The sequence below is a fragment of the Larus michahellis genome, chromosome 3 (assembly GCF_964199755.1).
Source record: "Larus michahellis chromosome 3, bLarMic1.1, whole genome shotgun sequence".
NCBI classification, from domain to species: Eukaryota; Metazoa; Chordata; class Aves; order Charadriiformes; family Laridae; genus Larus; species Larus michahellis.
Window position 1 is genome coordinate 129,715,931 of NC_133898.1, and position 14,790 is coordinate 129,730,720.

Genomic DNA, 14,790 nt, shown 5'->3' on the forward strand with positions numbered 1-14,790 from the left:
AAAAAGGCTCAGCCCCCCCCACAAACACAGACTCCCCAGCCGGGGGGGAGCTCCCCGGCACAGCGCCGGCGAGGGGGGCTCGATGCTGGGCGCGATCCTCGGGGCGTACCGGGCTCCATCCCCGCCGGCTCGGAGCCTCCCTCCTCCGCCTTCCCCGGCCAAACTACCGCCGGGCCGGGCCGGGGCAGCCCCCCCACCGGCTTCCCGGGGGTCCCGGGGACAGGGAGAGGAGCCCCCAGCCCCAAACTCAGCGGCTAACAAAACCGAAACACCACAACAAAAAATAGAATTAAAAATAAATGAAAATAAATAAGTAAAGCACCCACCCAGGCTGAGGGGCGCGAGTCCACCCGGGAGAGGGGTGGTAAAAAAAAAAAAAGAATAAATAAACAGCGGGAACAACGATGGAGGGCTCTTCCTTAAAACCCAGAGGCTGCCCTGCCCTCCCGCAGCCGCCTCCCGGGGACACCGTCCTCCTCCTCCTCCCCCGATCCGGGGCGGGGAGGAGGGGGGGGATACGCGGAACCCCCAAAGCGGCGGCTTCAACTCGGGCTGAGGGGCTGCCCCTGCCCGCCCCCGGCCCCGGTTCCCCCCCACCCCCTTCCCCAACTTCCCCCTTCCCTCACGCACATCCCGCGCTGCGAGGAAACCCGCGTCTCCGGCTGGGCTCAACTCCCCGGCGGTGCCGGCTGAGGGGGGGACCCCCTTCCCGCTCCCACTCCCTCCCTCCAGCCCACCCACCCGCCCGCCCCCTCCCCTCACAAGCCCCGCTCTCCCCCCCTCCACCCCCGCCCGCCATTCCCTCCCTTCCTCCCCACACTCACCTCTGGGTGCTGGCGGCGCCTCCACCTCACCATGGAACGGCAGGAGCTGGGGGGGGTCCCCCCGCCCGCCCCCGCCCCAGCCTGAGGGGAGACGAAGGGGGGCGCGGAGGGACGAGAACAATGGCGGGGGGGAGAGGAAACCCCTCGGCCGCCAAGCCCCCCTCCCCAGCCCCCCCAGGAGAAGGGTCCCCCTCCCCGCCCGGCTCTGCTCCCGCCGCTCCCTCCTCCCCGCTCGCCCCCTCTTTTTTTTTTTTTTTTTTTTTTTTTTGGCTCAATCACACCAGACTGACTGCCTTTGTCTGTCTGACAAGCGCCATGTTGATATCAACATCCAAGCTCCCACCTGCCGCCGCTGTGAGACCCTGGGACTTGTAGTTCCCCCCCTCCCCAGGGTGACGGGGAGAGCCGCCGCGGCGGGACTACAACTCCCAGCATGCCTCGGCGTGGCGGCACGCCGGCGGGGCGCAGCGCGGGGGGAGGACTACAACTCCCGGCGTGCCCCGCGACATGACCTCATCCTGGGCGGAGGGGAAGCGGCGGGACTACAAATCCCATTATGCCCCGGGAGGCGGAGGGTTGTGGGGGGGTGCAGGATTGTCCCAGTAAATAGAGCCGGGTGAAGCATGAAGCTGGTGAGTGTGTGGGGTTGCGGTGGGAGGGATGGGGGCTTCGGCCTGACCCCCCTCTCAGTGGCGGGAGGGGGCTTCCAGGATCGCTACGGGGTTGTGGGAGCCGCAGCCCCGCCGGCCCTGAGGGGAAACTGAGGCCCTGAGGGGAGCGGCCCTGAGGGGGGCGGCCCTGGGGGAGGGGGCCACCCTGTTCCCCTCAGCCAGTAGCTCCCTGGCCTCCGTCCCCTCAGCCGGCAGCTGGTCGGCGGGGAGCTGCCGGCTGAGGGGACGGAGGCCAGGGCAAATGAGGGTTGACCACCGTCTGTGGGAAGGGGGCACAGGCCCGGGCAGGCTGCTGTCCTTAGGGCCCCCCCGCGGTGGGATTCAGGAGGAGGAGGAGGACATGGAGGTGTTTCTCCGCCTTCCCACCCTTCTACACGAGTCTCTCCGTGGGCTGGAGCTGGAGCTACCCCATTGCACGTGTGACTTCTGCCGGGTCGCTGTCGGGATATTAATAAATCCCCGCGGTTCATCGTAAAATCGTTTCCCCTCGGCAGTCTGACGTTAATACGGTTAATTACTAATAAGAAAACCAGCCTGGAGTGGCTTTGTGGAGGGTGCGCTATGCTTCTGACAAATGTGTTGGTTCTGATCTAAAGGGAAGGTTATCAGAAAACACATTACCCCTATTATTGGTCTCCTCTCTAGAACTTCCTTTTCAATTATTTAAGTTTCCCAGCTGCTACTTTATTTTTCAGGAAGAGTTTCCCTGTTTGTGACAGAATGTGCTGCAATTCTTTGGAGGTGAAAACCAAAGCACCTTTCAAAATACCGGAGCATAACCTTTGATTTGTTTAACCTGAAGTTACACTGTTGTTAAATGTAAGATTGTCTCTCGGTTTTGAGACTAAGCAGTTTGTCTTGAGGAAGCTTCATAGAAGTGAACTTGGATTCTGGGCTTGCTTTGAGACTTCCAGTAAATCGCTCTCTGTGGTGTAACTGTGTAAAATTAATTCCATAGGCAGGTGGCTGAAGAGCCTGATCCTGCGTCATCTTACTTATGCAATTACGTCCCTCTGTGGGGATGAATACTACCAGTGGGACAAACTGTGCAAAGCTAAGCACTTATGGACGTGATCGTAGAGGCTAATACAATGCAGGGCAGGGGGGAAAAGCAAACTAAGAAATCTTTAAATGAAGGCCATAGTGGAAATGCAGAGTTCTTTGTTATGTCTAGAGTCTTGCACAGGGGTAGAGAAAGGGAAGGAGAACACAAGCTGTCTGAAATCTGCATTGTGGCATTTTTAGACCCATGTACAAATTTGGAGACTGGGGATCATAAGACCAGATTCTTCATCTTTTAGTTGTCTGGAGATGTGGCTGAATTTCGGGGTTGTGGGAGGAAGAGTGGATGCTATTTCATCGTCTTTTCTCATCTATTTGGGTTGAATTTGGAAGAACGAGAGAGAGGTTCAGGCCTCCAGACCTGATTCAGAATACAGTGAAAATGTCACAAATTCAAATGTGCTTTGGTCCAGGCAACTCCAATTGCGAACTTCCCCCTAGATTTTATGCTAGCATGTGATATAATACTGGAAGAATGCACTGCAGTATTTGCTGCTTTCAGTTGGAATTCAAAGCAGTAGCTTTAACCTGCAAAGTTTTGAATGTTTTGGAGCTGCTAGCATGAGACATCATCTCTTTTCTCTGTCACATTGCCATCCATGAGATCACCAGAGACGCTCCAAGCTGGCGAGCGCTCAGCATGAACCAGATGTCTGCTGAGAACCTGCCTCTATGGGGGCCTCAGTACCTGGAATTAGCCCCTCATCTTCATCAGTTTGTGCCCCACTCTGTCAACCTTTCATCCAATTTATAAAGCCTGACAAGAAAGTTGTGAGCTAAGGTGGGCTTATTGTGGGTCTTTTGTATGTTTAATGAGTTTTTTACATGACTATTTTTTAATTAGGAGATGAGGCACCTAGTGTATTAGCTGCACCAGCCTTTAGCTGTAAGGAAATAAAGATGGAAGGAAACAAACCTAGAGCAAAAAGGACTTGCATTTTAGTCCGGTCAGTAATATTAGTGAATGGGATTTCTGGATCTGTTTTAAACAGTAAGGAGTATAAACTGGGTGGAAATTATCACATTTATAGTGTGTATAGAGACATACATAGTGCAAACACTTAGATTTTTTTGATTCCTAATCTGAAATTCTAACAGGCCCAGAAATGTCACCTGTGCAAATTGCTGTATAGCGTATGAGTTGCCTTTTTTTTTCTTTTAAGTCATTTTACTTGAGTCTGATAGAAAAAGTCCATTGACTCCCAGGAATCCATTTACCACAGCATGACAGCCACAGATATAGATTATTTTAGATGCTTTTAAAGAAGAAAAAAGGAAGATTTTCCAGTTAGCTCGTAGATTTTAGGGTCACGATCCTATTCATGATTTTAAAAAAAGCAAGACAGTGTTTTGCTGATAAAAGTGGTGATATTTCATTGCCCTTTTTAATTACGGATAGTTTAAAGGTACAAAAATAGTTTAGATCTTATTTTTTCCTTTATTTCTTTCTGTTTACTTGAATTTATAGCTTCAGTTGTCAAAGTTCCGGTCTGGTGAGAGCTTAATTTCACGTGTGTATTTTACGTTGGTGAATAAAACAACTGAATTCCTTACTCGTATACTCACTTCTTTACCAGCTTGGCTTTTCACCTCTTTTTTTAAACTTTGCTAACAGCAGGCAAAATGTAATGTTGCTCCTTAATAATTAAGGCTTTGTGGATTTAAAACAAAAGTCTTTGTGATACTATTAATTTAATATTTGGGGCTTAGTAGCTTTTTAATATTTAAATATAATTTTAAACAGGTTTTTGATGAACATATATAAATGGTTTCCTTGGGAGTTGTTAATCCAGACAGTTGCAGTCCCATGTTAACATATTGTGAGCAGAGGTAGAAAATGAAATGATTAATCTACCTTCTTTCCACTTTGTAGCGTGAAGTATAGAAAGCAAGAATAAGGTATAAATGCATAAAAAAAATAGTGAATCTGGTTTTAGTGCAGTGCATGGCCAACCAATTGATATTTTTCACCTTAATTGGCCAAAACTTGAATTTAAAACCTGAAGTTTGAGCACCTGAGCGTTGCTGTGCTGCCAGATGCCCAGACTTCGGAGATGCCAAAACTTACACCGGAGACGTAAACTCTCCTATTCCTGCAATCCCTGAAGGACCATTGAATCCCTCATCAAAGAAGAGAAACCCTCAGGTGGAGGTGGACACCCTTTATTCAGACGTTTACCTTTCTAATCCCACATTTTAGAGCTGGCATTTTTATTCACTTCTGTTCTTATTCAAACCTTCAGCTGGCCTGTGCCTTGTTAAATGTTTGCCACTCTCCATAGAAGAGGTGACTGCATCTCAATGATGCTGAAGTGCCCCTGCACATAACCTGCTTACTGGCTCATTAAGCTTGCAAAGCATTTGTGATTTCTCAGTACACAAACCCTTCCATTCAGATATGGTTGTCCATTCCGTCGTGTTTCCTGTTTGTGTTTAGCAAGACAAAAAGCAGGTGAGAGCATGCCCCAGAGCTGCTGCGGTGCACTTGCACAGCCTCCTCTGCTGATCTGTGCCAAGCAGCCACGGAAGGTGTGGGCTGCACCTTACTGGGTTGTTCAGGCTGGTTTCTTAAGGAAATAAAACTTGTGTTCCTGCAGGGATTCTCTCCCTCCCTTTCCACCCCAAGCAATTTACAAATTTCCTAGCCAATTTCAGCCAAGTTTTGCCAGTAGGACTGAGTTTTAAAGAAACTGATTTTCTGTTGTTAGAAAAAGGAGATTCTACATATGTCCTAAATTGGAGAGAGGAATATGCCATCCTCTCAACGCTTGTGATCAGAAAAATGGCTGAAGAAAATCTGCCCCTTAATACCCTGACATGGGGAAACCTCAATGAACACACGCAGCTGTGAGACACAGATTCAGAGGCAATCAGGCTTTCTTCTGGTGTGCATGAAACTATGTGTTTAAAAATAAGGTTGGGGGGGGAGCTCACTCTGTTGGTAAAGGTCATGAGTAAGTAACTCATCTTTGTGTTCTTCTTTCAGTACTGCCTGTCAGGACATCCAACCTTACCATGCAACGTACTCAAGTTCAAATCCACCACCATCATGTTGGATTGCGGACTGGATATGACGTCTACCCTCAATTTCCTCCCGATGCCACTTGTTCAGAGGTATGTACTGCGGCCTGTAAGCACTTAGTCTGTGTCTTCTTGGGTTGCAGTTGGAGTGCTCTGCGTGAAATGGTGTATTGGAAGGAGGGAGGGGATGAGTACAAATGAACAGCATCATCTGATATCATAAATAGACTTTGTTCACTTAAAAATTCTCTTTATCAAAATAACGTCCTTTGGCTCAGTAGACGGAAGACATTTTATGGATTTATTGATTGGTTTTTCTAGATAATTTATTCTAAGCTTCAGTAAAGTATTGCTGCAACTGCTCAGCACAAGTGAGGTCACATATCTGTCATCTTTCTGGCTTCTTCATGCAAGATGAGATAAATGGGTAACTGAGATGGAGCGCGTGGAGCCCAGCAAGTACAGTTTAACCACTGTCTTCTCAGGCTGTTCTTCAGAGCATGGGCTAATGCAAAGAAAAATAGCACTTAACAGTCCTTGTTAGTTGACTTGATGGCATAGTTGTTCCCTTTTAAAAATTAAATAAATAAAAGGGCATTGCAGCTGGGCACAGGAATGGGATGGCAGTGAAATTAGAGTATAGAGGAGAATCCTGAGATCAAGACTCCCCCTTCTATGCCCTAACTACAAAATCATATTTTCCCAGGTTTTTATGTGAATTTGGATATTCAGTTGGGGTGACTTATGTCTTGCATAAATGGAATAAATTACAAAAATGAGGGATAGGGAAGGTGGGAGTGAGTAACTCTTGGTGATGGGAGGCAGCAGAAGTTTTCACAAAAACTATTTAGTAACTTTGATCCACGAGGAAACAAGTGAGGAACATTCTGGGTTTAAGGAAGGCTTGATTGAGAGGAGGAGAATATGATTAGGAAAGGGAGTTTCCTGAGGGACCTAGTGAGGTTAAAGCAGTTTGTCCAGCACTTCCTACGATTTAGGGTTTTTTTGCAGAGGAAAAGAATAGATAATGTATGCATTGTTCTGCAAGAACGTGGAGTTCAAGATCTGCTGTAAAGTAGGCAACAGAGGCCTTAATATGGATCAGTGTGATAGTTCCCATTTTTGTTCCATTCCATAATGCAATTGCTAACTACAACATTTAGGGGCAGTAGTAGATTTTGAAGGCATCCAGAAAATTTGGGAAATACAGGTAGAGACAGAATTGCCTTGTGTTTGCTTTCTCCCACCCCCCAAAGAAAAAAAAGGAAATTGAGAGAGGAACAAGTAGCAAAATTAGGTGAGTGAACAAAGGCTTAAGAGGTTCTTTAGAACTGCAGGCAGGCATCAGCGCTCCCCGGGGATATGCCAGCTTTGTCTGCTGATAGCGACCCTGGGAACGAACAGCCAAATTGCAGGTCACAACCTGGAATTCCCCAAGTACCTCCAGAATGTCTGCACTAAAATGACTCAAACTCAATAAGAAAGGAGGTCAGATTTGACCCCTGATGGCCCAGTGGAATTGGAGCAAACAGTTGGATTTAAATCCAATCAATCTTGTCGGTAAGGTGATTGAACACCCCTTACAGCAAGGATTGTCCTAAGCATGTGGACTTGGGCAAGTAATTGATCTCTTCAGTACTCTACAAAACTGCAGGGAGTTGTGGAAATGAGTTAAAAACTTGAGGAAGAATGTGGCTGCCACTAAAAAGTCCTTATCTCTCTATAGTATTCATAGTTCTATCATTACATATCAGGTCTCCATTACCATAATGTCTAAATACCTCTGAAATTGAAATGTGTATTATCAACATAACGTGGCCAGGTGATAGAGAGCTGACATTATCATCAGTTTCCAGGTGAGAGACTACAAAAAGGACTGTCTGCCAGAGGTCTTGCATGAGGCATGTAGCAGTGCCTGTCAGACATGAGGTTATTACCAGCTGTGTGTCCTCTTCAGAACCACATGTGCTGCTTTGCAGCTAGGCTGAGATGGACATACGTGAAACCTTGAACGCAGAGGAGCTGTGCTTCTCTCTGCTGTCTTTAAACCAGAAGTCCCCAAAGTATGATCCATGAACCAGTTGGGTTCTGCTAGTCTCAGTCTGTGGTCTGCAAAGGTGCCCTAATTTTTACCTCTGTGGAGCATAAAGGTATGATGTTACAAAGGACCTTTGCTATGCAGCTAAATCCTGTGTCATACCTGGCATGGGACCCTCCTTGAGCAAACATTTTGAGAGCCTGTGCTTTAATCTGTAAGAGAGGAAAGTGGTGTAGTGTTTGTGTCTTTAAAGGGACTGGACATTTTTTAGTGTTCTTTGCTCTTCAAAAAAAGCCTGTCAAAAGGTATTTAGATTCCACCTTGTCCTGGAAGCGGCAGTCCTTGTTCACACTAACCCATGGAGCATGTACAAAGTACCTGCAGTTGCAATACTTTATGCCAGTTCACGTACTTTAAAGGAGGTTTGTCAACTGGAATTTTCTCCCCTGTACCAAAGTCAAATGCAAAACGGTAAAATGAACATGTGGGAAGCTCTTAACCTTTCCTGTCTAGCCATGACACACTTGCTCACATTATTTATGGGACAGTTCTAGCTATTTTGGATTAATCAATCACTCTATTACAATGTCAAAACTATGTCGTCAGGAACTGTGTTACTTCTTGCCTTCAAGGTAGAGAGTCCTTTCTGTCCTGTGTTGCTTATTCCACTTTCACCCATACACAAGACCTATCTGCTAATTTTGCCTCTCTTGACAAGACTATACTCTTCAGTGGATGCCAGGTTAAGTACAAGTCAATAGTGCTCTTTCGTCATGAATAAAGCAAACCGCGTACTAGGCTAAATTAGGGGGAGTAGGGCAAGCATATCAAGGAAAGTTTATTCCGCTCTGCCTTGTGCTGGTGAAACCATAAATGGATCCAGGTTTGGATTTCCGATTGAAGAGAGGTGCCAAGAAACTGTAGAAAAGTGTTCAGGGGGCTCCAAGATGGTCAGGGTCCGGAGCCCATGACTACCTGGAGAGGCTGAGGCAGCTGGGCTTTGAGGCTAGACGTAGAGCTAATAGCCACCCACATCTACTTCTAAAGAAGTTACAAAGACAGCAGGAGCCAAACTCATTTCAACAGTGGGAGACAAAATATGGGGCTAATGGCCGCAAATTGTGTCTTGAGAGGCTCAGGTTGGACGTTAGCCTCCCAGCGATGAATTTTTTCTTAGCGCTTTCACCCATCCCCAGAGAGGCTCTAGAATGTTGTGCTCCAGGGGTTTGCAGGACACAGCTGGACAAAGCTGTGGCTGACCTGATCTCATGCTGGCTTTGAGACATTGGACTACAGACCTCCAGATGTCCATTCCAACCAAGGTTTCGGTACTCTCCTTCCTTATCTGTCAAAGTTGTTGTGTATCATATAACATGGTTTGTTCTTGCTTTTTCCCTGCTTTTTCCATAGCGCTTTTAGTCCCTGTGCACCAATTCTATTCAGCCCCTTCAGTCTCCAAAATACTGCTCTTAAATTGTGCTTTTGAATGTGTCAGTGGAGAGTACATTTAACCACCTCATCTTTTCCATCATCAGACTTAGTCTTTATCCTCAAAAGAGGGCTGCACTTCTCAATGACACATCCTTCTGCTCTCATCTCTTACCTTCTGTCTTCACTCCTTGAGTCTTAGATTTTCCCGTTTTCCTTCCTTGTGACTTTCTGGAGTGCCAGTTAGGATTTGTTCTTTTACATTGATGTTAGTCGGAACACAGCATTCCTCTGAGCCCTTGAATCACTTCCTGTTTTCAAGAACTTAAATTTGAAAGCCCTTACAGCATGTAAGCATGCCTGTCTGTAGAGCTTAGGGCACAACACTTGCAGATTTAATTACAACCAAGTTCTAGAGTTCTTTCTCCAAATTTGAGGTTGTTGCAGGGATTGATTCCAGGTGGGTTCGATTCTCTTGTCTCCTCAACTTTTTCTTTTTTGGATTTCTGTAGATATGCTTGAATCTGGGCAGTCAGTGGTTTTAGAACTAACTTGTAGGCTCACGCAAAAATCAAATGTCACTGTGAAGTATGAATAAGTCTCTCACTTACGGTAGCAAGAAATGCTGCAGCAGTTACTACTGTAAACTCAGGATTATGATGTCCACCTTGAAGTTTATTTGCATTTGAAACAATTAAAAAAGGAGGCCCTGCTGCTGCTGATTGGTACCAGAACTGCCAGCTTAAAACATGCAGTTCACAGCAAAACCTCCTTGCCCCAGTGTCCTTCCAACACAGGTAAATGCACTGTACGGCTCTTGGTGTGGGTCTTCAGGGTGAGACCTGAGCATGAAACCATGGTGTATGTGGATATAAAATCATGACCTCTGTGTCTATAAATGACTCAGTCCAGAGCATTGGTCTTTCCCTGCTGTTACTAATGAGGGTATTTGTCTGTCGTCTCCTGTCCCAGAGCAGTTTTATGGTGCTTTTGTATTGTTTCAGGCATAGAGTTTCTTGCTGCCCTAACTTCTGTTTATACAGCCAGTTTAACCACACGGCAACACAAGCAGCACTGAGCCTTTTTGAAATTCTCACTGTAAATGACTAAATTCAAACTCCCTGCATGTGTCGTCCTCTTATTCTTTTTACTTATAAGTGTCATAATCATGATTTGTAAAAGTCATTTCAGTGAACACTTAAACACAGTGAAACTGTCTGTCTGTTTTATTGAGATTGTTAGTTCCCTGAGACAGAAATCGTGTTCTCTTATTGTATGACACCAAATAGAAGGTCTATCCTTAGCTGCTGATAATGATATAATTCATATTGCAATAATTTTTTTCTCTTTCCGCAGCCCCAGGCTGTCCAAGCTTCCTGGTTGGGTTTTGAAAGATGGAAGCACTTTTCTGGACAAGGTACTATACTGATGGTTAGAATTCTATTGCCGTGCAAAAAGCTACCTGACAGGTTAGGAGCTTCCACTGCAGCAACAATACTTCCATGCTGACTCATCGCAAAGGTTTCTCTGTGTACCCTTACCAGCCATGATGTCCTTGTAGAGCAGAACGTTTTGAAACAAAATGCTAATAGCAACTCTGAGGCTTTCAGTCTTCAGAGGTAGCCTAGCTTTTTAAAAAATCCTCTTAAAATGCAGAAATCGTCACTATGAATATTTTCTTATTTCATGGAGCTCCATAAATAATAGTGCTTTGCCTTCTTAGAGTGCCTTTTATTCAACAGTCTCACTTTTCTGACAATAAAGCTTCATAGCATGCTTATAAATGAAGTTGGTATTGTACCCTTTTTTTAGGCAGGAGAACTATGAGAAAGTGAATGGTTTGCCCACGGGAGGTCTCTTATAGAGGAAAAGCATGTCTTTGGCCTCTGAAATCAACATGTGTTCTGCTGCTGGACATAGCGGGGAGGATATTATCTCCAGCCTCCTAATTCTAAGACACAGGACTTACTCAGCTACATGAGAGACACAGAATTTTCTTTTTTCCCCCCTTTTCATTACATTAGTTTTGTAGGCGAAATTTATCTGGGGCTTCAACCAAAACTAGGCACTGCAGCATCCAGCTTAATCTGCCATAGGAGAACAATGAACACAAAAATATGTCAGATGTTAGTAAAATAGGCAGATACATTTCAAATGTGTGCAGCGATAGGTATCAGTAGAGAAAATGCTGTTTTAACAGACTGTTCTCTGACTATGTGAACATTAAAGGAAAACAGTAATAATAGTTGCTTTTGTAGGGGACTTTGAGGTGGACAGAATGGCTTGATCTGATTTTTCCAGGCAAGGGAGCTGAAGATCATAGATTAAAGACCTGATTTTTCTTCTCATTGGAGACAAAAGAAACTGTATAGGCAGCATTTCTGTTAGTAAAATAGTAACAACTCTATTCAAAGCACATGCTAACCGGCAGTCACAGAGCTACAGAGGCTCAGTGACAGGAATGGAGCTGCCCAGTTTGAATTCCCTGGAATTTATTTCTCTTGTACCCCAGCCTTGGTCTCAGAGCTTTGGGATCCATTCTGTCCAAAGAATATATATTTTTATATGTGATGTATTTACATTTCTGCGGTACTGCTACTGCAGTATGTGCTCAGGAGAAATCTTCAAACTCACACAGCGCCGATGGAAATCATGTTAAAAATTCAAAGGCAGCATCTCTTACCTTCACCTTGACCATTGTAACTGCTTGGAATGGTAAATTCTTTGACCCATGCTGGAAAAAGGCAAGGGAAGGAGTCAAAGGGGGATGTTTTATCATGTCGGGTGGACATTCCTGTTATAGCACTCTCTGGATGACAGTTATAAAACTTACGTCCTGGAGAGGCATTGAAATTTGCTGCGATCTAGTTTTAATCATTTTGAACTCCCTTGAGATGAGGTTAGGAGACTTCTGCCACTAGATGTAATTGCTCATTCGTTATTAGTTGGCAGGTGCACTGTAATTATTAAGAATTGGATTCAATCTTTAATTCTGACAGTCTGAAGCTGGCTGAGACCACTCGCTTTGGGACAAGCAAGAGAAGCATCCACGAGAGAAGGCAGAGTGGGTGACACGTAGCCTGTGAGGTGTATTAGAACTAGAGTTGGGAATATTTTTGTTCCATACATAATCCTGAAGAATGTGACTTTTCATGTGACAAAGATTTCTGATGTCAGCTTTGAAAAAAGAGGAAGAAAACAGAGAACTAGAAATCCAGCAGAGATAAATCTAACAAAAAGTGCCACGTGGAGCTTAGATCCCCAAAAGTTGTTTCATCAAATGCTCTAACGCAGGGACTAAAAATTGTATTCTGCTCCTAATAAGACAGAAAAAGTTTGATGTTATTGGGAACCAAAACTAAATTCCAAACTTGTAAGACAGCCAGGGCACTATGAAGGTGCTATGCACACCTTCCAGGTCTGGAGAGCAGCAGTTCCGGGAAGACTGCTCTTAATGACCCACTTTTCAGTTCATACTTTACTTCTGATTCTGATAGACAAAGTCAACTTGCATTGTTAGAGATTTCCCAGCCAACACATCTGCAGTTGGAAGAGCAGAGAAAACACAGCTTCATAGGACAGCACCTCCTTCATGGCCCCAGCAAAACAGCCAGTGGTTACCAGGGTCCCTTTCCCACCCTACCAGAGTGCCGTCTCTGTTCCTCCAAACGAGGATCTGAGCCCTTGAAGCAGCAGCATCTCGCATGAAAGCAATTTCAGCAGATCTGCTTACAGCAAATTGTATCTAGAAGGGGGATAAACATAATGTAGTAATGGGCTGGAAATTGAAATTACCTGTGATAAAGAAAAGCTTTTGAAAGTGCAAAATCTGCTGCATTTGAGTAATATTGTGTTGTATTTTTGTGTCTTCTCTGGTGATATGCTTTTCTTACAGGAACTAAAGGAGTGCACTGGCCATGTGTTTGTAGACTCTGTGCCCGAGTTCTGTTTGCCAGAGGTGAGTTTGTTCAAAGCCGTCCTGAAAAATCTGCCTCCATTCAATCATGTGGAAGAACTTGCTAAGTAATTATTATCAGATTCATGCTAATGTATTACTACTCAGTAAATAATACTACAAAAACCTCTGTGTTGTTAAGGTGCCTCTAGTATCTATGACACTGGAAAGAGGATGGAAACAGCCCCTTTCAACAATGGTTTGGGTAGATCTGGAAGGTCTCCTTGAGCAGATCGATATCTCACAGAAGAATAAGACTTGACTGTCCCTTTTTATGGGCCTTCCAAAGACAATATAACTGAGCTGGACTCGATTATGACAGGATACATGTGCTGATGTAGATAAGGGCAGTGAATGAAGACAAGGAAAGCTGCTTGTCTCTAACCACAGATGCATGACCTGCCTGGTGGAGCTCCCCTGGGGAGCCGACCGTGTGGTTAAACCACCGTTTGATTCTGCTGGGCTGCAGTCAGATGTGCTGCTCTGCCGGTGGCAAATTTAGGTTACAAAGTTTTGCTGCCTTGTTAGCTATTCATCACTGCCTCTTTGAGGGAAGAACTGTACCTTCACATCCACTGACATAACTGCAAGTGGCTGCTTCTCAAGCTGTTTTTTTCAAGAATACCTGGGTTTAAAAAAAAAAAAAAAGAATGCAAGACTATTGAAAATGTTTGAATTAACTGGGCTTACCTGACTGATCGGATTAACCGTGTGTGTAGGAGAGCTGAAGAACTAAAATGCTGAGCAGTGGTGGGGGTGAATGATGGGGAATAGTCTGGGAATAGTATCCTCTTTCCTCAGCTGTGATAACATCGGTTCTTTCATTTCATGTTGGGATGTTTTCTCTGTTTTTCAAAGACAGAGACGATTGCTTTTGGGCAGCGATTTTTTTTTTTTTTTTTTTTTTTTTTTTTTTTTCCTTTCTGCCTGACCTTGTTGACAGGAAGTACAAAACACTCCTGGAAGGTTGTTGTCATGTTGCTGGGGTTCTGGCAATAGTGTTTCTGTCAGTTGATTCCATAAAACTCACCTCTTGCAGCTTCTGACTCTAGTCATCTTGATTCTTCAAAGCAAGTTGGCAGCTCTGGTATTGTTTTGGCGAGTGATATCAACACTTGCTTGTTTTCCCCAACAGGAATGGATATAATCCAATCACCAAAAAAAACCCCTAATAATTCTGGGTTCTTGTGTGCTTTCTGGATACTGTGCTGTGGAAGGGAGGGATGTAGGAAGCATCTGTAAGCCTAGAAAGTGCCGTTATGTCCCAGATCTTGGGAAGAATGGAATTTATGTTCTGGATTCCCTTTGGAATTGAGGCCATGCACCGGAATGATCATCTGCTGGGGTTTAGGGTGTTTCAGCTAGGCTTTCTGGTTACTTTGTTGGGCTGCAAAATACCCACATGTGTAGCTCTAAATATGACTGATGGGGAGTTTTCCGGCAGTCCGTGTTACAACTAGAAGACAGCAACCAACTGCGCATGTCACCATTGCAGGGACTTTAAAAATGGCCTCTCACATGCTTTGGTTCCCAAAGTTCCAACAGATGCCAAGTCTCCTCTGCAAGCATGAGGAACAGATCTGCTAGTGATACACAGCTCGCATCTCGCTTCACAGGCTCCCCTGTCTGGGGGAGAGTTCAGATGTCACGGCCGAGTAGAAAAGTTGCTGGTGTTTGGCAGCACAGTATAAGAAGGAGCTTGTGTGAAAGAGGCTTCGTCTTTTTCTTTGTCTCCTTCCACGCCACTTGTTTTGAAGAAACTAGTCTGCAAAAGCAGTTAGTTTGAGAATC

General features: G+C 45.1%; 2 protein-coding genes across 18 annotated transcripts in view; one reads left to right on the forward strand and one right to left on the reverse strand.

Moving 5' to 3' along the window:
* The window catches only part of HMBOX1 (homeobox containing 1), a 115,046-nt gene extending 113,994 nt beyond the window's left edge, over positions 1-1,052 (reverse strand). For 13 of the 16 annotated variants that reach the window (XM_074582126.1, XM_074582128.1, XM_074582134.1 and 10 more), the window contains exon 1: positions 825-1,052. The gene's annotated coding sequence lies outside the window, so the exon portion shown is untranslated. Of the gene's footprint in view, positions 1-326; positions 500-824 lie in introns of those variants that run through there. The other 3 variants (XM_074582132.1, XM_074582125.1, XM_074582133.1) reach the window with 3 other exon arrangements.
* Positions 1,053-1,349: 297 nt separating this feature from the next.
* The window catches only part of INTS9 (integrator complex subunit 9), a 74,169-nt gene continuing 60,728 nt past the window's right edge, over positions 1,350-14,790 (forward strand). Inside the window, exons 1-4 of one of the 2 annotated variants that reach the window (XM_074582122.1) lie at positions 1,350-1,456; positions 5,544-5,671; positions 10,401-10,461; positions 12,940-13,002. In XM_074582122.1, the coding sequence (XP_074438223.1) occupies positions 1,448-1,456; positions 5,544-5,671; positions 10,401-10,461; positions 12,940-13,002 (261 nt within the window). In that variant the 5' untranslated portion in view covers positions 1,350-1,447. The remainder of the gene's footprint in view (positions 1,457-5,543; positions 5,672-10,400; positions 10,462-12,939; positions 13,003-14,790) is intronic. The other variant, XM_074582123.1, reaches the window with a different exon arrangement.